This window comes from Pongo abelii, chromosome 14 (assembly GCF_028885655.2).
Source record: "Pongo abelii isolate AG06213 chromosome 14, NHGRI_mPonAbe1-v2.0_pri, whole genome shotgun sequence".
In the NCBI taxonomy this organism is placed as follows: Eukaryota; Metazoa; Chordata; class Mammalia; order Primates; family Hominidae; genus Pongo; species Pongo abelii.
Window position 1 is genome coordinate 37,561,135 of NC_071999.2, and position 20,868 is coordinate 37,582,002.

The 20,868-nt window shown below is 36.8% G+C and overlaps 1 protein-coding gene across 16 annotated transcripts in view; it reads left to right on the top strand.

Annotated features, from left to right (window-relative positions):
• The window catches only part of PDS5B (PDS5 cohesin associated factor B), a 187,684-nt gene that overhangs the window by 46,258 nt on the left and 120,558 nt on the right, over positions 1–20,868 (top strand). For all 16 annotated transcript variants that reach the window (XM_054528896.2, XM_054528889.2, XM_054528891.2 and 13 more), the window contains exons 2-3: positions 16,255–16,381; positions 19,307–19,510. In XM_054528896.2, coding sequence (XP_054384871.1) covers positions 16,274–16,381; positions 19,307–19,510 — 312 coding nt within the window. In that variant the 5' untranslated portion in view covers positions 16,255–16,273. The remainder of the gene's footprint in view (positions 1–16,254; positions 16,382–19,306; positions 19,511–20,868) is intronic.

Consider the following 20,868-nt stretch of genomic DNA (forward strand, 5'->3'; position numbering starts at 1 on the left):
ACCATTAATCATTAGGAAAATGAAAATCAAAACCATAATGAGGTTACACTGCATACCTACTAGGATGGCTATAAAAAAACAAAACCAGAAAATAACTGTTGGAGAGGATGTGGAAAAATTGGAGCCCTCATTTGCTGATGTAGCTAGCTGCTGCTGTGAGAAACAGTTTGGTGGTTCTTCAAAAAGCTAATCATAAAGTTACCATAAACTTAGTAATTCCACTGCTAGCTGTATACTGAAAAGATTTGAACAGGGACTCTAATGGGTATTTGTACAGCAGTGTTTATTGCAGCATTGTTCACAGTAGCCAAGAATGGAAACCAAGTGTCCACCAGCAGAAGACTGGATAAACAAAATGTGGTATATACATATAATATTCAGTCATACAAATAATTGAAGCTCTGGGCCAGATGTGGTGGCTCACATCTGCAATCCCAGCCCTTTGGGAGGCTGAGGCGGGTGGATCTTGAGGTCAGGAGATCGAGACCATCCTGCACAACATGGTGAAACCCCGTCTGTACTAAAATACAAAAAACTAGCCAGGCGTGATGGCGTGCGCCTGTAGTCCCAGCTACTCAAAAGAATTTAAGCTCTGATAAGTGCTGTAACAGGATGAACCTGAAAATATAGTCAGTGAAATTTGACAGAAAAGGACAAATGCTGTGATTCTACTTACATGAGGCACTTAGGGATAGGGAAATTCATAGAGACAGATAGTAGAAGTTACCAGGGACTGGGGAAAAGAGGGCATGGGATGTTATTGCTTAATGGTTACAAGTTTCTTTCTGTTTTGGGTGATGAAAAAGTTTTGGAAATGGTGGTGGTTGCACAATATTGTAAATATAATTAATAATTAATGTCACTTAATTGTACATTTATAAATGGTAGATTTTATGTTACATATATTTTACACAAAAATAAATGTATTACATCTAAAACTATTGAATTGTACACTCTAAAAGATGAATTATTTGATATGTGAATTATATCTTAATAAAACTAAGAAAACAAAAACAAAACCAGCTATCCGTGTTTGGACAACACTGTCACAAAACAAAGTTGTTGATTTTAGCCAGGAGGCATATAAGGTAGATGTAATCAGTGAGACTAGATTTAGATTAGATGTAGTAATATTAATCTGTATGCAGTCCCTCAAAACTAATGTCTTTCAGAAATATATCAAGTGTTTGTGTACTATAATGATTTTGTTAAGTTTTCCCCATTATAGGGAAATTTATTGAGAAACTTATCAAATTAAACTTTTTGGTGGACTTGACGTCCTAATTTTTCTTATAACCCCTCCCCCAGTTTACTCATTATTAATATTTTGTTTACAAGGTACATAACTTTGTAAGCAGATTTGTTGAATATTTGTTTATCATTATGGATACTGTGTTACTTTTAATGAGGTAGAATTAACAGTTGTATTCTCATTTGTCCTGTATACAGTATGGTACATTGGGTCCTTACATATCAATACGAATGGTACTTTTATGCCCATTTTATTGTCATCTTAAAGAGATACATTGTAGTGTTATGCAATGCCTCCTGGATTTTACTTCTGTCTCAATCTCTTTTCTCCTACTAAACTATACTTCTCTCCTGTTTTCTGTTATATCCTCTCTTCAAATACTTTTATGTTATCTTCCAATTGTTCAGAGCTTCCTGTTACTGCTTCAGTGAGCCTCTTGCAGTCCCTCATAGATTCCCGCAGTCTTCCTGTGTTCTAGCTGGTATGTCTTTGTCTTTGGAAATTCTCTAAAATACAAATATCATTTCTCTTTAAATTTCTTAGAAAAGAAAGAAAAAAAGTGACAACTACCTTATATGGTAATGACCGGACTCCTTATCAGAGACTTAAAGCCTTAGATTAACTGGTCCCAATTTCTTTTATAACACCTTCACCAATATGTGCACATGTATATGTACATGCACAGAATCTAGTTGATTCACTTTTGTTTCAGTACTTTTTTCCTTTCTATTCCAATTAGTATCATTTTGTTTATCCATTCACCAGTTAATAGACATTTGGATTGTTTATACTTTTTGGGCATTATGAATAATACTGCCATGAATATTCTGGTAAAAGTCTTTGTGTGGATATAGGTTTTCTCTTGGATGGACACCTAGAAGGGGAATTGCTAGGTCATATGGTAAATTTACATTTAACTTTTTTTTTTTTTTTTTTTTGAGGACAGAGTCTTACTCTGTCACCCAGCCTAGAGTGCAGTGGTGCGATCTCAGCTTATTGCAACCTCCACCTCCAGGGTTCAAGTGATTCTCCTGCTTCAGCCTCCCGAGTAGCGGGGATTACAGGCGCCCGCCACTGCGCCTGGCTAATTTTTGTATTTTTAGTAGAGATGGAGTTTCACCGTCTTGGTCAGGCTGGTCTCTAACTCCTGACCTTGTGATCCACCCGCCTCGGCCTCCCAAAGTGCTGGGATTACAGGCATGAGCCACCGCGCCCAGCCAACATTTAACCTTTTAAGATACTGTGAAATGTTTTTCAAAAATGGCTGCAGCATTTTACATTCCCATAAAATGTGAGGGTTCCAATTTCTTCACAACCTCAGCAATATTTCTTACTGCCTTTTTTTTTTTTTTTTTTTTTAAAAGAGGCAGGGCCTTACTTTGTCACCTAGGCTGGAGTGCAGTAACTTGATGATAGCCTTGAACTCCTGGGCTCAAGCCATCCTCCTGCCTCAGCCTCCTGAGAAGCTAGGACTACAGACATGCACCACCATGTCCAGCCAATTACATGTTTTTTTTTTTTTTTTTTTTTTTTTTGTGGAGATGGAGGGGTCTCACTGTATTGCCCAGGTTGGTCTAGAATTCCTGCCCTCAAGTGACCCTCCTGCCTTGGCCTCCCAAAGTGCTGGGATTACAGGTGTGAGCCACTATGCCTGGCCTTTTTTTTTTTTTTTTTTTTTTTTTTAAAAAGACGGAGTCTTGCTCTGGTGCCAGGCTGGAGTGCAGTGGCGTGATCTCCGCTCACTGCAGCCTCCGCCTCCCGGGTTCAAGTGATTCTCCTGCCTCAGCCTCCGAGGTAGCTGGGATTACAGGTGCGTACCACCACGCCCAGCTAATTTTTGTATTTTTAGTAGAGACGAGGTTTCACCATGTTGGCCAGGTTGGTCTTGATCTCTTGACCTCGTGATCTGGCCGCCTCAACCTCCCAAAGTGCTGGGATTACAGTCGTGAGCTGCTGTGCCCGGCCTGGCCTTTTTAATTAGTGCCATTGTACTCGTCTAATTAAGCTAAAATATCTTTGTGCCTTGAGTTTCTGGCTGGGCTAACGTTTTTGTTTCTGTTCAGTTTGCTCTGATTTTTTAGTATTCTGATTCTTTTTTTTTTGAGACAGAGTCTCGCTCTGTCGCCCAGGCTGGAAGTGCAGTGGCGCTGTCTTGGCTCACTGCAATTCTCCGGGTTCACGCCATTCTCCTACCTCAGCCTCCTGAGTAGCTGGGACTGCAAGCACCCGCCACCACGCCTGGCTAATTTTTTTGTATTTTTAGTAGAGATGGGGTTTCATCGTGTTAGCCAAGATGGTCTCGATCGCCTGACCTCGTGATCTGCCTGCCTCGGCCTCCCAAAGTGCTGGGATTACAGGCGTGAGCCACCGCGCCCGGCCTAGTATTCTGATTCTTAATATCTAATTCAGCGTTCTCTAAAGAGCCAGAAGTAAAAACGAGAAAACTTGACCTCTTGTCATTGCTCTGCCGTTTACTACAGGGTGACTGTATGCGAGTTCGTCAGCTTTCTGAACTTCATTTTCTTCATCTGTAAAATAGGGATGATTCCTACTTTTATAGAATTTTGAAGGAAAATGTGTGCATGAAAGAGCTTTGAAAACCATGATCTGTTTTTAAAAAATTAAAGCTGCCATGCTTACGTATATAAAGTATCAGAAATGCTTACAGAGATAGTAGGCAGAATTAGCACTATATTGTAATGTTAAGGCATTTGTTACTAAACTTGGCATGTAAATTTCCTCATGGAGCTTTTTTCATATGGAAGTGTTTGGGTCTAATTATTAGAGGATTCAGCAGTGCACCAGAGATGGAAAACCATTAGGTTAAGGGCATAGGCTTTGGAATCAGATATGGCTCAATTTAAGTTCAGTTGTTGATAACTTTAGCATAGTTATTTAACCTCTTTGAACCTCAGTTTTCTCGTTTATAAATGGGCATAATTATATAGTTCATCTTAGTAAGAACATTTATTCAGCTTTTGCTTTTTAACCTGCATTGTGTTATGCATTAGGTATGTAGCAGTGAACGAATTAGGATCCCTAAACTTTTCTCATATAGTTTGCAGTTCAGAAGGGGAAACACATTAGAGAATTTGTATTTACATTTATGATAAATTCTTTGAAGGAAAAGTGCAGGGGTGGTGTGAGAGCATGCAATCGAGATTTTATTTAGACTGAATAGATTTGGGACAGCTTCCCTTATTGACAGGTGAGACTTGAAAGAGCAGTGTTAGCCAGGCATGAGGGCTAGAGAAGAGAAAAAGTTTATTGAAGCAGAAGGAATAGCACACCCTGAGACAGAAGGATCTTGGTTTAGTGTCTTCAAGGAATAGAGATGTGACTGGAGTGTAATGAGCAAATGGTCAGATTAGTATATTTGGAACTTATTCGAAGGGCAGTGGGAACCTATTTAAGAATTCTAAGTAAGGCAGTGATATGAAGAGATTAGCTTATTAAGATCATTCTGGTTGCTCTCTGAAGAATGAGTTGGATGTGGCATAGATTTATGTTGTGGTGAAGTAATGGCTAAATAAGGGTTGATTTCATTTACATTTTGCAAGGTAGCATTTATAGGACTTGATTGTTGATTGTAAATATTGAAAGGGAATTGCCAAGCTTCATTCCCAGAAAACTGTGAGGAAGAAATGGGTACATGAAAGCAACACACACTGAAGAGGGAGAGGAATGAAGAATGAGGATTTTTTTGGAGGGAGAAAAAAATTGGGAGACATTTTGTTTAGTTTTGAGTATCTTGAGTTCGCGATATCTTTGAGAATACCCAAGTGGAAATGTTAAGTAGACAATTGTATGTGCGGACTGGAGTTGAAAAGAGAGATCTTTATGGAGTATGTATTAAAAGAAAGCTTAGGGCAAAAGCCTTGAGAGAAGAACATAAACAGTAAAAAGAGAATTGAGCTCTGATGAGTTAACTGATATTTGGAGGTTGACTAGAAAAATCAACAAAGGAGACAGGAATGACCAGTAAGGTAGGAAAAAAATCAGGAAAAGGCAATGTGTTACTAGAAGAAACAAAAGGAAAATGTTTCAAGGAGGAGGCTGTGGTCAACTGTGTATCATACTGCTGAGATGAATAAAATAAGGATTAGAAAAGTGTTCACTTGATTTGGCAACATAGAGGTCGACTGATGACTTTTAGTTAGATTTTACTGCATAACAAATCACCCGAAGACTTAATTACTGAAAACAACTGTTCCCAGTTGTGTACATTGGCAATTTGGGTTTGGCTTATCTGGGTGGTTCTACTGAACTGGGCCAGGCTTAGCTGATTTTAGCTGGGGTTGTTTATGCATCTGCAGATATGCCTCTGTGGTCACCTGGTGATTTGGCTAGGGCTGGCTTGTTCATGATGACCATGGCTGGGACAATGTGCCTCTGTGCATATACATTCTAATTTTCCATTGGAATAGCTTGGACTTGCTGACATCTCCATAGCAGAATTCCAAGAGCAGTAGGTAAGCTAACCCAGAGCACAAACACTTACTAAACTTCTCAATGTCCCGTTGCCTAAAAGAGTCATAACGCCATCTCAGATTCTAGGTCTGAAAAAACACTATTATTTCTTGATGGGAGGACCAGCAAAGTCACATTGTAAGGGTGTAGATACAACGAATGGAAAAATTTGTTGTCATTTTTTGCAATCTGCTAGTGACTGCGGCTAAAGCATTTTGCTTATGAGACGGAGTGTGCGGGTGGGGAACTGTTTGGAAGCCAGGTTGGATTAATATGAATAGTGAATGGGAATTGAAAGTAGATAGTAATAGATTACTCTTTGAGAAGCTTGTCTGTGAAGGTAATTTGGGAGAGAGGACAATAGCTGAGGCAGGGGAGATATTTGTAGTCTAAGCAGGTATGTTGTATTTTCTTTCCCTTCCTGCCTGAATGCCTTCCATCCATCCGATAACAGAATATATTTGAATGCTGAGAGAAAGTATCTAGTAGACGCAGAGGATGCTGGTACGGGGGAAAGAGGAGATAACTAATCAAGTAAAAGTCTTTGAGTAGAGGATGGGATTTTGTGTGCTTATGAAGGGGTTAGTGTTTTGATGTGAGGAGGGCTATTTCCTTTCTGGTATTAGGGAAGAGGGAGGGAAGGAAGGAATGGGTAAGGAGGGAAGGGAGGGAATGGGTGCAAATGTACATAGGCATGTAAATTGGGTAATAAGAGGCTGAGGGTTTCCGTTTGATGGCGCTTCTGTTTTCTCAATGAAGCAGCAGCAGTCTACATGGGGGCGGGGGGCGGCGTTGTACAAGAATGTGTGTTGGAGATTTGACGTGAATAGAAAAATTCATAATTTTATCTGCCCCCCCCACCCCCCACAATGGGATATCGAGTTGACTACTGACCAGAGAAATACTAATCATTCAATAAATGAGAGATATTATCACTATTAATATACAAGAATTACTTTAAAGAGGTTTAACAGAACACTTTCTGTGCGGTTAGAAACTGATGCGGGTTGAGATATTCCAGGGCCTGGGGCTCCTTTTCTGTTTGAGCCAGTTAAACTTTACTATCTTCCATAACATTGATGGTCCTTAAAAAATGATGTAGGCAAGTGACCATGTTTGCCCTTTTACAAATAAACATTAACAAAAATATGTATTCAAAGAAAGGATCCAGTTTCTAAAAGAACTTCCTAAAGTATTCACCGTCACTGTTTTACCAGAACAAATAAGGAATAACATAAATACACTCATTTTGAATTAATAAAGATTAATTCAAGCTGCATGGTAGATTAGTCAAAAAATTGTATGTTGAAAAAAGCAGCTTTTTGTTTAAACAGTTGGAAAATATGTTAACAGGGCTTTCAAGTTATATGCTTAGGGGAGAATAGCATAATTTACTTAGCCTTTTTTCTCTTAGGAAAAACTCCCATTAGATTTTTGGTTGTCCCTCAACAAGAATAAGCTAAACTTCTTACACTGTTTATTGTGTACTAAAGAGTTGTCTTTATGGAGGGCACCATCTGCTGGTTGTAAGAGGTAGCAGTTGTGGCGAAGACTGCCTTCTGCAGTTTTATGAGACTCTTCACAAAATCTTGTTTTCCTTTGAATTCCACCTCAAACCTGGAGTGAAATCCCAGAAGGAAAAACAGCTTTAAATTAACATGGTCCAGTACGGATTCTAGTAGTGGTTTGATTTGATTTCTGTGACTGTGAATTTTTAAGAAAAATCAACATGAAACTGGCAGATGCCGGTCTTTATTTGTTGATTTGGATGCCTAAATCAACTAAAAAATAGGATTGCTTATTGTTATGACTGCTCTTGCTCTTTAGTCAGTACTTTGTTTTCCTTTTCTATTCAGTGAAAATATCTTACATATTTTTTACTACAGTCTCTTGTTTAGTTACATCTATGAACATTTGTTTATGTCTGATAATATTAAAGTATGACTATTTCATTGATTTTTCTTGTACTCAGTTTGATTAAAAGATTCTCATATATTTTCTTAAATTAATGATCATTTTATTTGAACTTTAAAAAAATCTTTAGTATTAGAATATTTTCTTTTCTTTTTTTTTTTGAGACGGAATCTCACTGTCTCACCCAGGCTGGAGTGCAATGGCACGATCTCAGCTCACTGCAACTTCCACCTCCCAGGTTCAAGTGATTCTCCGGCCTCAGCCTCCCGAGTAGTTGAGACTACAGGCATGCGCCACCATGCCCAGCTAATATTTGTATATTTAGTAGAGACGGGGTTTCGCCATGTTGTCCTGGCTGGTCTCAAACTCCTGACCGCAGGTGATCTGCCCACTTTGGGCTCCCAAAGTGCTGGGATTACAGGCGTGAGCCACTGTGCATGGCCTAGTATTAGAATATTTTCTTATGCTTACTGTTCATACTGAACATAAAAATGTAAATATAATAATATGCGTATGATAATTTTTGAACTGAATTGCTTTCTGAAAATGCTTGTTTCAAATAACCCTTTGAAAGAAGGGAAATTCTAGGTTATAGTTTTACTATAAATTGGTGGTAAATTTAAAGTTTATATTTTTTAAATGGAGAAACTGATAAATCAGCACATCGTTGGCCAGGCGTGGTGGCTCACGCCTGTAATCCCAGCACTTTGGGAGGCTGAGGCAGGCAGATCATGAGGTCAGGAGATCAAGACCATCCTGGCTAACACAGTGAAACCCCATCTCTACTAAAAAAATACAAAAAATTAGCCAGGCGTGGTGGCGAGCTCCTGTAGTCCCAGCTACTCGGGAGGCTGAGGCAGGAGAGTGGCGTGAACCCGGGAGGCGGAGCTCGCAGTGAGCCGAGATCGCGCCACCGCACTCCAGCCTGGGTGACAAAGCGAGACTCCGTCTCAAAAAAAAAAAAAAAAAAATCACATTTTTCTGTAATATACTATAGTTCATAAAATAGAGTCTGATACAGGCCAGTTTTATATGACTATTTTCTAAGTGCGGTTATTTTTCATTTTTTGTTTGCTCTACCTTAATGGTGAATAGTTGAGATTCCCCAAAGATGAAAGGAACTATTATATGTCAAATCATTTATTTGACATTCTGTTTAAGGAGCAGCTCTGTATCAATACCTGTTTTTTATTGACTTAATGATACCCTCTTCTTCTGCGTTGCTCCTTTTCTGCTTCCTCTTTTTTCTTTTCACCTTTTTCTTATCTCGTAGTTTGGTATTCATTCCCATCATTTTCTGGACACTTTTTTTCTCAAATATCCTGTCAAGTTCAAGGGAGTATTTGCTGAGGTGATTTTGTATGTTTTCACTGAGGGTAATCATCACTATGTATCACCCCTCCATCTTCAAACTTTGTTGCCTAGGTTTTTGTAATATCACTATATATCACCCCTTCATCTTCAAACATTTTTCCCTAGATTTTTGTAACAATTACTCTCATTTTTCTAAAGCTGTTTTCTTGACTTTCTTCTGTTTTCCTTCTTTATCTCCCCTGTGGGCTCCCACCACCCCAATCACTATAGGTATTTCATTAAGGTTTAGTGTTGATATCTCAGCTCACCCTACTCATTTTCTTTACTCATCTTGTAAACCCATAAAGCATGAACAATAAATTGTTCTAAAAGTATTTTCTCATTTTACATTTTTTTTTCTAGAACTTTAGATGTATAATCTACAGTTGCCTTCTAGAGCAAACTTTATTTTTCCCAAGACTTAATCTCTCTGAGTTTTCCCCCATCTCCATTTCTTGTACATTTGCTCATCATTGCATTCCTAGTACTTAGTATATTGCACCAAGCAAATTCTCAATAAATATTTAAATAAATGGCCTTCTAGGAACAAAGGTTTTGAATCTTATAATCATGTTCTGCTTCTCTGGTATAATCATTCATAAGTCTTTGAATCAGTTTTCTTGTTTTGTAGTCATTGCCTACAGTCAGTTCCTCATTACTTCTTTCTTGGAATTTTGCAGTAGTTTTGTAACTTGTTTTAATTTCTTCCATGTCTAGCTCTGCTTTTTGCTGTAACCATAATTTCTTCGAATAGTTCTGGTCGTTCATTCATTCATTATTTCCTGAGTGCCTACTACTGATAGTAGCTATTATATGCGATAGATGCTAGCAGATAGATGCTAGCATAAATGTTATACGCTACTTTTCTTAAGGAGCTTACAGTCTAGTGGGAGAGACAAGGATAGAAATAAGTACAATAGATACAATGTGATAAATGCTAATTGTAGTAGGTTCGAAGTGTGACTAGCTGTAGGGGGAGGAGCCTAGCTCTGCCTGGTTGAGGTCAGAAAAAGTTAAAATGAGACTTTAAGGTCTATAGAGTTTGCTTAGTAGACAAGGGCCAGTATGTTTTACTCGGAGGAAAAACAACCTGTGTATATTCACAGAGGTGTTTCAAACCTCTCCTTACAATGCTGTTTATAAGACTGAAGTGCAAATTGAGTAACCTCCCTCTTTGTTGTCTCTTATTTTTTCCGTCTTAGCTCCTTTTACTTCCTTCCACTTTTTCCTTCAGTCGTACTTCTGGTCCAGTAACTGTAATTTGCCCTCTGAGATTTATTCAGAATGTTTTTTTTCTGTCTTTTTATTCTCTGTGTTATTACCACTTTACCCCTGTCCACTTACAGAAGTGGTTTTTCTTTCAGCCGTATTTTTTCCAAGCTTGTTGTTTATTTCTGTTAGGATAATTTCAGAATCAACTGTGATTCACTTATTTAGGGGAATGTCTGTTTCTCTTCATGGATTTTGAGACCCATTTTATGTGTTTTGCTCTGTAGTTTCTGCTGTTGTGTTCTGCATATGAGGCGCTTGATAAATTTTTGATTACATGGATGGAGTATATTTTACAAGGTCACTCTGTCTACATTGTATAGCTGTGGTCTGTGGCCATATTCATGTATTTGTTTTTATGAATCATGAACAGCTTTTGTCTCCGAAATAAGGCAGAGAGACTTTCTTCCACTCCCGACTCAGTGGAAGAGAAGCCTATCACATTTATCAATCTTTCCCTCGAGTGCTTTGTCCTAGGCATTGGCTGAGTATCTTCTTTGGTTGAAGGAATGTAACTATGAACTTGGTTCTTGCTAGTGTTTTTCCTAACCTGAAGTCATGCAGCTTTTCTCTTGTATCATATTCTAAAAGCTTTTAACACTTTGCCTCCATATTTAGGTTGTTACTGTACCTCGAATTCATTTTGTATATGATGTGAAATATAGGTACAGTGTCCTTTTAAAAAAACATAGATATGAAAGTGTCTTCAGAACTTTTTATTGTATTCTCTCTGTTCTTTCCTGTTATCGCTACCACTTTTTTTCATATACAGTTGCGTACCACACAACTTTTCTGTCAGTGACGGACTGCATATATGATGGTGGTTCCATAAGCTTATAATACTGTATTTGTACTGTACCTTTTCTATGTTTAGATACATTCAGATACACAAATACCATTGTGTTACGGTTGCTTACAGTATTCAGTACAGTAACATGCTGTACAGGTTTGTAGCCTAGAAGCAATAGGCTATACCATATAGCCTAGGTATGTAGTAGTCTGTTCCATTTAGGTTTGTGTAAGTACACTGTATGATGTTTGCACAACAATAAAATTCCCCAATAACGTATTTATTAGAATGTGTCCCATCATTAAGTGATGTATGACTATGCACAGGAGGAACACAGATTTTTGGATGTTAATCTTGTATCCTGCAACCTTGATGAACTAGTGGTTTATTTTTTGTAGATTCCTTTGGCATCTTCTGTGTAGATAATCATGTTGTCTGGATGTAGGGACAGTTTCTTTTCCAATATGTATGCTTTTTATTTTCTGTTTCTTTGTGTGCTGCCTAGGGCTTCTAGCATTATGTTGAATAAAAGTGCTGGGAGTAGACATCCTTTCTTTGTTTCTGATCTTAAAGGGGAAGCATTTAATCTTTTACCATTAAGTATTTGTGTGTGGGTGTGTGGTGTGTGTTGAGACAGGGTCCGCTCTGTCACTCATTACCTGTTGTTACCTGTTGGTGACTTATGCTTGTTATGGATGTCCCTGACTTATGGTGGTTCGACTTAGGACAATTTTTTGACTTCATGATGGCGTGAAGGCAATACACATTTGGTATGTTTCTTGACATATGATAGAAATGCACTTTTGGCTTAACGATATTTTAAATTTACAATGGGTTTATTGGGACGTAACCTTATTGTAAGTTGAGGAACATCTCTATGTTGATGTTTGTTACTTTTCATCTTTGCTAAACTCAGTCTTAATAATTCACATGTTTTATCTGTAAATCCTTTTGAAGTTTGTATGTACGTAAACATCATCTGTGAATAACGACTGGTCATTTTAAATCCTTATACCCTTTATTTCTTTTTCTTTCCTTCCTTTGTTGATTATCATTTTTATTGCAGTGTCAAATTAAAAAAAAAGTGACGATAATAGGTATGTTCCTGTAGTTCCTGAACACAAAGCTTTCAATGGATTGTCAATAAACATTATTTATGCTGTAGGGTGTTTATAGCATCCTACTTTTCTCAGATAAAGGAAACTTTCACCCAATTCTTAGTTTACTAAACTTGTTTCTTGTTTCGTTTTTGTTTTACTTTTACAGTCATGAGTTGTTGAATTTACCAAATTTTTCTTAATTTATTGAGATTTGAAAAAATCTGTTTAGTATATAATTTAAATATGATTTTCTTTTTAAGCATGTTGATGTGATGAATTTAACCTTGCCTTCCCGGGATAAACACTTACGAATATATTGCTGCATTTGGTTTCCTAATGTTTTGTTTAGGAGTTTTGCATTTATGATTAAGATTTGTCTGTGATTTATTTTCTCTGATTGTTCTTTTCTTTTTTCTTTTCCTTTTTCAGATACAGACTGTCTGTTGCCTAGGCTGGAGTGCAGTGGCACAATCATAGCTCACTGCATCCTTGAACTTCTGGGCTCAAGTGATCTTGTCACCTCAACTTGGCTAATTTTTTATTCATTTTAATTTTTTTGTAGAGGCAAGGTCTTGCTTTGTTGCCCTGGCTGGTCTTGAACTCCTGGCTTTAAGCAGTCTTATTGCCTCAGCCTCCCAAAGTGCTGGGATCACAGACAGGAGCCATTGTGCCTGGCCTCTGATTATTCTCATTGGGTTTTGTTGTCAGAGTTATGGTAATTAGTTGCTTAAAACTAGTTGGGAAGGATTCCCTTGTTTTTCATTTCTTGGAACTATTTGTATGACATGGGAAATATTTCTTCCTTTATTTGACAGGACTCACTAGTAAAGCCATCTAGACTTGGATATTTTTCCTTGTGGAAAGATCTGTTAATGATTGATTTTGTTTCTTAATCGTTTTTTTTTTCTTTCTTGAGTTAGTTTTGGTAATAAGATGTAGTTTCTCAGCTTTATCTACATTTTCAAATGTCATATTATCAAATTTATAAGATTGGCCTGTGATTTTTGACTTTGTTGATCCTACGCTTGTTTTCTTTTGATTCATTGATTATTAAGAAGTGCTTTAAAAAATTTAAATGTCTGGAGCTTTTCTTGTTATCTTTTTTGTTAAACTTTTTGTTGAAGTATAACATACATTCAGAAAAGTGCAAAACTTTTGTCTTTAGCTCTATATGACTTCACACAAAGTGAAAATACTTGTGTAACTAGCATCTTAGAAGTATCTTTTCACCCCTTTTTCCGTTAACATTTGTCTCCCAAAACATGACTGTCCTGACTTTTACCATCATAGATTAGGTTTCTCTGTTTTTGAGCATATAAATGTAATCATACTCTTATGTAGTGTTTTGTGTCTGGCTTCTTTCACTTTGATGTGTGTGTGTGGGTATGTGTGTGGGTGTGTGGGTGTGTGGTGTGTGTTGAGACAGGGTCCGCTGTGTCACTCAGGCTTGAGTGCAGTGGTGTGATCATGGCTTGCTGTGGCTTTGACTTCGTGGGCTTAAGCAGGACTTCCACCTCAACTTCCCGGGTAGCTGGGACCACAGGTGCACACCACTATGCTTGGCTAATTTATTTTTATTTTTTGTAGATAGGAGGTCTCACTGTATTGCCCAGGCTGGTCTTGAACTCCTGGGCTCAGGTGATCCACCTGCCTTAGCCTTCCCAGATGCTGGGATTACAGATGTGAACCATCATGCCCATCCAGATGTTTGTAATGTTAATCCATATTATTGTGTGAGCCAATGATTTATTCACTCTCATGGCTGTTTTTTTTTTTTTTTTTTTTTGCCCCCATTGTGTGACTATACTACAAATTGCTATTCATTCTAGTGTTGATGATCATTTGTGTTTTCTGTTTTGGCAACTGAATGGTATTGCTGTGAACATTTTTTTTATGTCTCACGGTGGACAAACTATACGTTTCTATTGAGTAAATACCACAGAGTGAATCTGGGGCCTATTTATCTTTTTTTTTTTTAACTTGATATTTAGCTTAACTGATTTTAGTGTTTGCATGACATAATTTTCCATCCTTTTATTTTCAGCATGTATCCACATTTTTCATTGTCTTTTAAGGTGTTTATGTTGAAATTTAAAAATCTTTTCTTTTAACCTGATTGTGTATATTACATACACATATAGTACTTAGTATGTGCTAAGCAATGTTATATGTACTTTATATATAAATACTCACACCTCTTAGTTTTCATTTGGCTAATTTGCCCTTATTTTACTCTGCACTTAAAAATTATACTCCTTGGTTGTAAACTTTAGATTTGCAATTATATTCTTTCTCCACTTTGAAGATAACATTTTGCTGTCTTCTGGTTGAGAAGTCACCTGTTAGTTTAAATGCTATTCCTTTCAAGGTACTGTGTGTGCTCTAAATTTTGTTTGTTTTCTGGAATTATCATTATTTTAAATTTAATCCTGTTTGGCTTACTAAATTTGTAGGTTGGTATTTTATGATATTCTCTGTAGGTATTTGGCCTCTGCTTCAATCTAGTCCTTCTGGTACTCTCATGAATCCCATGAATGAATCTCTCATTCTTCTCCCTCTATAACTTCCATGAATTGTAGGCTACATTTAGGCCTTTCTATCCTTATGTATTTCAGTTGTATGTTTCACTGTATTGCACTCCGGATAATTTCTTCTGACCTTTCTTTCACTTCATTCTTTCTTTTTTGAGACAAGTGGAATGCAGTGGCGCAATCTCAGCTCACTGCAACCTCCACCTCCTGGGTTCAAGCAACTCCTCTACTGCAGCCTCCTGAGTATCTGGGACTACAGGGGTGTGCCACCACACCTGGCTGATTTTTGTATTTTTTGTGGAGATGGGGTTTTGCTATGTTGCCCAGGCTGTTCTTAAACTTCGGAGCTCAAGTGATCTGCCTGCCTCGGCCTCCCAAAAGTGCTGGGATTACAGGCGTGAGCAATCCCACCTGGCCTTTAATGGTTTTTCATATCTGCGAATACATTGACCTGTTGAGTTTTCAATTTCAGTAATTGTATTTTTTCATTTTTAGAAGTTCTATCTAAAAAAAATCTTTTAGTTTAGTCTTTATAATTTTTTTGTTTCCTGTAGATATTTTTGGAATTGTCTTTTATTTCTTTAAGATTATAGTAGTTTTACAGTCTTTGATAGACACAAAAATTTTGTCTATTTTTGTTTGGTATTTCTGCTGGTTCTTCCTCATAGTTGCTTGGTTATTTTTGACTTGATACTTGCTCATTGTTCTAGAAACATCATAGTGGGGATTCTTTGATACTTAGGATGAAGGCACCCTTCTGTAGGCAAGACTTGGATTTACTTATGTTAGGTGCTTGGGGCTATTACTAACCGGGGGTCTCTGAGTTCATGTTTTGAGATTCTCTGGGCCACTTAGGTCATGTCAACCCCAGCAAGTGTGCAGGCCCATGGCCAAAACTAATTACCTGTTCCTTCCCTGTATTCGTGTTGCCTTTCTCTGTTTACCACCGAGGCAGCCTTCTCAGCGGTTCCCTCTAGGGGGTGGGGCTGGGGAAAAGAGGTGTTCATTTCTAGTTTACCCTCTCCTTTGCAGGTATATCTTCTTTGGGTAGGGTGGTGGCCTACATTAATGTCAGGAGAGTTTCCTATTTGACTGTCTGCCTTGATATGTTCAGATTTACTTCTGTTCCCCTTGCCCTATAAGACCATCAAAACTGAATCCCACATTTGTCAGAAATGAAAAATGCTTTCAGAGTATAAGTAGCTATAATGTCCCAGTGTTCCCACTTACTTCCCTGGATTCCTATTTTCTCTTAGGTTTTAGTTTGAGTACTTTGTGGTGCTTTTAAAAAGTATTTATTTTTTTTCTTTAGCTTACTACTATTATTATTATTTTTAGTTGGAGGGTTAGGACAAATAACAAAGCTTGCCACTGAGGAAATGAAAGTAAAAATATGTTTTTTCTAAAAATAATTTTGGGAAATGTTCAATAGAGTGATTTTCATTAAATGGTAAAATAAATTACTGTAAATTAGGTAGTTACAAATTTTGGTTGGTGGGGAAGGTTACCATTTATGTTTGTTAAGAATGTTTATATCTATTTTTTGGTTTGCATCTAATAGTTTTCTTGTTTTAGGGGTAGGAATATTTCTGTCATGGCTCATTCAAAGACTAGGACCAATGATGGAAAAATTACATATCCGCCTGGGGTCAAGGAAATATCAGATAAAATATCTAAAGAGGAGATGGTGAGACGATTAAAGGTGAGTAAAATTGTGTTCTTTTGGACATCTGTGTAGGGCAGAGGTCCCCTGTGGAAATCACATGGGGCTATAATGTATCTTGTTAGGGTAACTTAAAAAAGCAAAGCAAAGCAGCAAATGGCATAGAAAAGATCTAAGGGAGTAGAGTATATAAGAAACAGTGGGGATTATTTGGCTATGATTAATGGGACAGCAATTAGAAAGGTGAAGCTTAGATTTTCTAGGTTCTCCTGTACTTGGGTATAAAGAACGAGTCTACAATACTCGTATTCCTTATTGTCTATACAAAGTTGTCTCCTTTCTCCTATATAGTTTCTAAAGACAACCACTTTAAGGGAGTTTTAAGTCTTTATACTGAGTCATTAGGCTGTGTACTACTTTCTTGTAAGTTCTTTTCAAAGTAGGTCAAAGGTCTTCACTTTAAGCTTCTCCCTCTGCTTCTGACATGTAGTAATGAATCAAGATTGCTGGTGAACTTCTATGGATGAGGCTAGGGCCTCTTCATATGTGTTTGAATAATATTTTCACCTTTTCCTTTAGGGTGGTGATGATCTCTGTAATTGTTAAAATGGATAAAGAAGCATAGTGTCTAAGGAGAATGTTAAGCTGGTCTATCAGTTAGTTTAGATGGTCTTTATTTTTGAGCATTTCCGATCGAGGTTGTATCTACCTAGATATTTATGTTGCTTGATATATTATTATTTACCTGGATGTCAGGGCTGAAAAATGTTCCCGAATTAATCATTGAAGATCCAAGGGCTTAAAAACAAATACTCTTCTTTATTGCTACATGGTGTATAGAATTTTTATAAAGAGAAAAAGATGCTTAATACTATCATAAATTTCACATAAAGTCTTAATATTGTACATATATATGTTAATACTTAAAGTATCAGAATGTCAGATATCAGATGTTTATTCAAAGGAAAATCATCTTTGAGCAGATTAAATTTACTAATAGGTGGATATTTTATCTAGTTGGGAACTGGTGTGTATTTTATTAAGAATAGTCAAGCTATAAATCCTTTCTATATGTGACATGCTTCATTTTCTATGTATTTACCTTCTCTTGACCTATTGCATTTTTAGAGAAACTAATACATTTATTACCTTATATTTGTTTATACTAAGAATAAGTGAGCATTCCTGTTGTTTGTTGAGAAACTAATCTTGAACTCAGAGCCTACACTTAAAACTGGTTAGCATTAGTGTCTTTTAGAGATGTTATTTTCTCAGATTTCTTTTCTAATTTGGAGAACTCATGAGTTATTAATGAGTTTTATAACAGCATTTGAGTTGTAGACAGTAGTGAGGAATTCCCATTTTCTGGACCTTGAACAAACTTTGTGGTTATTGTTGGTGGAATGATTGCCTCAGTACTCATATTTAATGTTTGTAATATGCTTTCATTATTTTGTAGACATTTATGTCTAGCAGTAATCCAGTTATACTTTTTTCTCATTTATTTTCCTAATTTATACTTCCTATTTTTAGCATCCTCCTTCTTAGAAAAATATGAAAAAATTATGTAGGATGATATGTATAAATACCCATGTAAGTTTTATACATTATAACAATTTGTTAACATGTAAGGTGACACTGTTTATAAAATTTGTTTTTTTTCCTGTAACATTTTATTCAAAATATGCTTAATCTCTTATCTTTTGTTAAGAGATCTACAGAAATAAATAGTTACATACATGCATGCAGTTCTTTTTTACCCTTTGTGGTTTTTCCTAAACATATAGGCAATCAAAGCATAAATCTTAAAAGTAATAAAATAAAAAAGTTAAGACCCAGACATCATACCCTTAATCTAAATGTAGTGCCAGGTTGGAAGGATTAGTTTACTGTTGGTTCTGGTATCTGGCATAATAGAACTGAGAGGTTGCTCTGTGAGGAACAGTGTTTTCCACAGCTGCTCTGAGAATTCAGTAGAAATCGAACCATTTGTTACTCAGAAGTCTAGCTGGATGGCAAGTGGAAATCGTTGCAGCATAAAGGACCAAGACATTTAACATTGATACTTTGTGGCCAGCCCCACTTGTTGCCTAGTATTTGCAGCACCACCTAGTGGATGCTGGATGGTCACCTTTCCATTGGAGTTGTATTTAAATGTCAGTTCCTGTCAAGTTAGGCAATTTTGTTTCATCTGAAGTAGGAATAGTGCAGACTGAGATCATCATTGTAATTACTAATATTGAAATCAGAGAAAGCTCTTCTCAGAATTCATGGTATACCATTCTATTTTCTATTCACCTTTTATAGAAATATTTTTGAAAAAAGAACCTTTGGCTTAACTCACATGTGCAACTGAATTAATGAATTATCCACATCATATTCTCTTTTACTGCCACACGAGAAATATTTTGTTGGATGCTGTGGTGGATACTTCATAGTAGCTTTTCAGTGTTGAGGGATGCATCTTTGACATCCTTTCTTAAATAAAACCATGTGACTGGAGTGGTTTAATGGCTTAAATGGAAAATTAAATTATCATCTTAGGGTTTTCTTTAGGCATATACTTTTTCTTCTCATGAAAGGATTAGAAATATTATTTTTTAAAAAGATGGTATTCTTAAGGACATACTCCTTTTAGTCCAGTTGTACAAGTGAGACCAGAAGTTTCCACAAATATTCTACTGGAATTCTTCCAATAATGACTACTACATAAGGGCAATTTAATTTTTAAAAATCTGGTTAGCAGATATTTTGGGTAAATGAAAAAATATTTTAGTAAGTCTTTTAAATAAAAGTTTACTTTGTAGTTTTAGGAGGATTGTGTTCTCTCAAGTAGAGACTTTCTGCAGAAAAATGAAAGTATATTCATTTGAAGTTAACCTTAGCAATTAACATGACCTTTATTTCACATGACTGTAGTTTTACATGGAGCATTTCATTATTTGATTTTTTATTTTTGTATAGATGGTTGTGAAAACTTTTATGGATATGGACCAGGACTCTGAAGAAGAAAAGGAGCTTTACTTAAACCTAGCTTTACATCTTGCTTCAGATTTTTTTCTCAAGCATCCTGATAAAGATGTTCGCTTACTGGTAGCCTGCTGCCTTGCTGATATTTTCAGGATTTATGCTCCTGAAGCTCCTTACACATCCCCTGATAAACTGAAGGCAAGTACTGATTTAAATAACTCCAAGATTGACCGATACTTTGATTTATCTTTCTAACTAAAATAGGAGTTAAGGTATTTAGATGATTTCCTTGGATTCTTTGACATTAGCTATAGTCATCTTTTGCTAAACTTGATGTTTTTTTTTTTTTTGTAGAACTTATTTTTGAAAAACTTTCTGGTCTTGAGGTTAAGAAGTAGATTAATACAGTGTATAATTTTTTTTGTATTATGTCATCATTAGCTCTGTTTCTTTCATTATAATTTTGGGGACAATTCCTTTTCACTTTTGAAAATCCTTATTGAAGACCATGGCCATTATTTAAAACACAATATCTAGTATAAACATGAGTTTATATAATCCTAATTTATTTAATGAAAGGTGTGATATAAATTTTTATGAAGAAAATACAGGCCAGGTGCAGTGGCTCACGCCTGTAATCCCAGCACTTTGGGAGGCCGAGGCAGGATGATTACTTGAGTTCATGAGTTGGAGACCAGCTTGGGCAACATAGCAAGGCGTTGTCTCTACTTTAAAAAAAAAAAAAAAAAAAAAGAAATTAGCCTTGTGTGGTGCTGTGCACCTGTAATTCCATAACTACTTGGGAGGCTGAGGTGAGAGGAGTGCTTGAGCCCCCGGGGGGCGGAGGTTGCAGTGAGCCAAAATGGCACCACTGCATTCCAGCCTGGGCTGAGTGAGACTCTCTCTATTAAAAAAAAAAAAAAAAAAAAAAAAAGATTCAGTGAACAAAATTTTAATGGAAAGGTACAAAAGACATGTGGTACTTGGTTACAGTAATTGTAAGTAAAACTATATAAATGCAAAAATCTTTAAAGGATGAGAAGGGGAATAGCACGAGTAATCTTTTTAGGAAAATGCTGGTAGAAAGCATGAAGTAACTAGAGTTGTGCAAAAAATACTGAATGTTTATAAGGCAGATCAGGTAGGAATTAAAAACAGCAACAATAAAAGATAATTGTGGAGGCCGGGTGTGGTGGCTTACACCTGTGCACTTTGGGAGGCCGAGGTGGGTGGATCACCTGAGGTCAGGAGTTCGAAACCATCCTGGCCAACATGGTGAAACCTCGTCTCTACTCAAAATACAAAAATTAGCCGGCTGTGGTGGCACATGACTGTAACCCCAGCTACTGTGGAGGCTGAGACAGGGGAATCACTTGAACCTGGGAGGTGGAGGATGGAGTGAGATTGCTCCACTGTGCTCCAGCCTGGCCAACACAGTGAGAGTCTCAGAAAACAAAACAAAAAAAAGATAATTGTGGAAACTGTGGGTTAGAGAATGAGTCCATAGAAAGATTATTAATCCACAGTGTGAAAAAATGGCAGACAATTTATGTTTA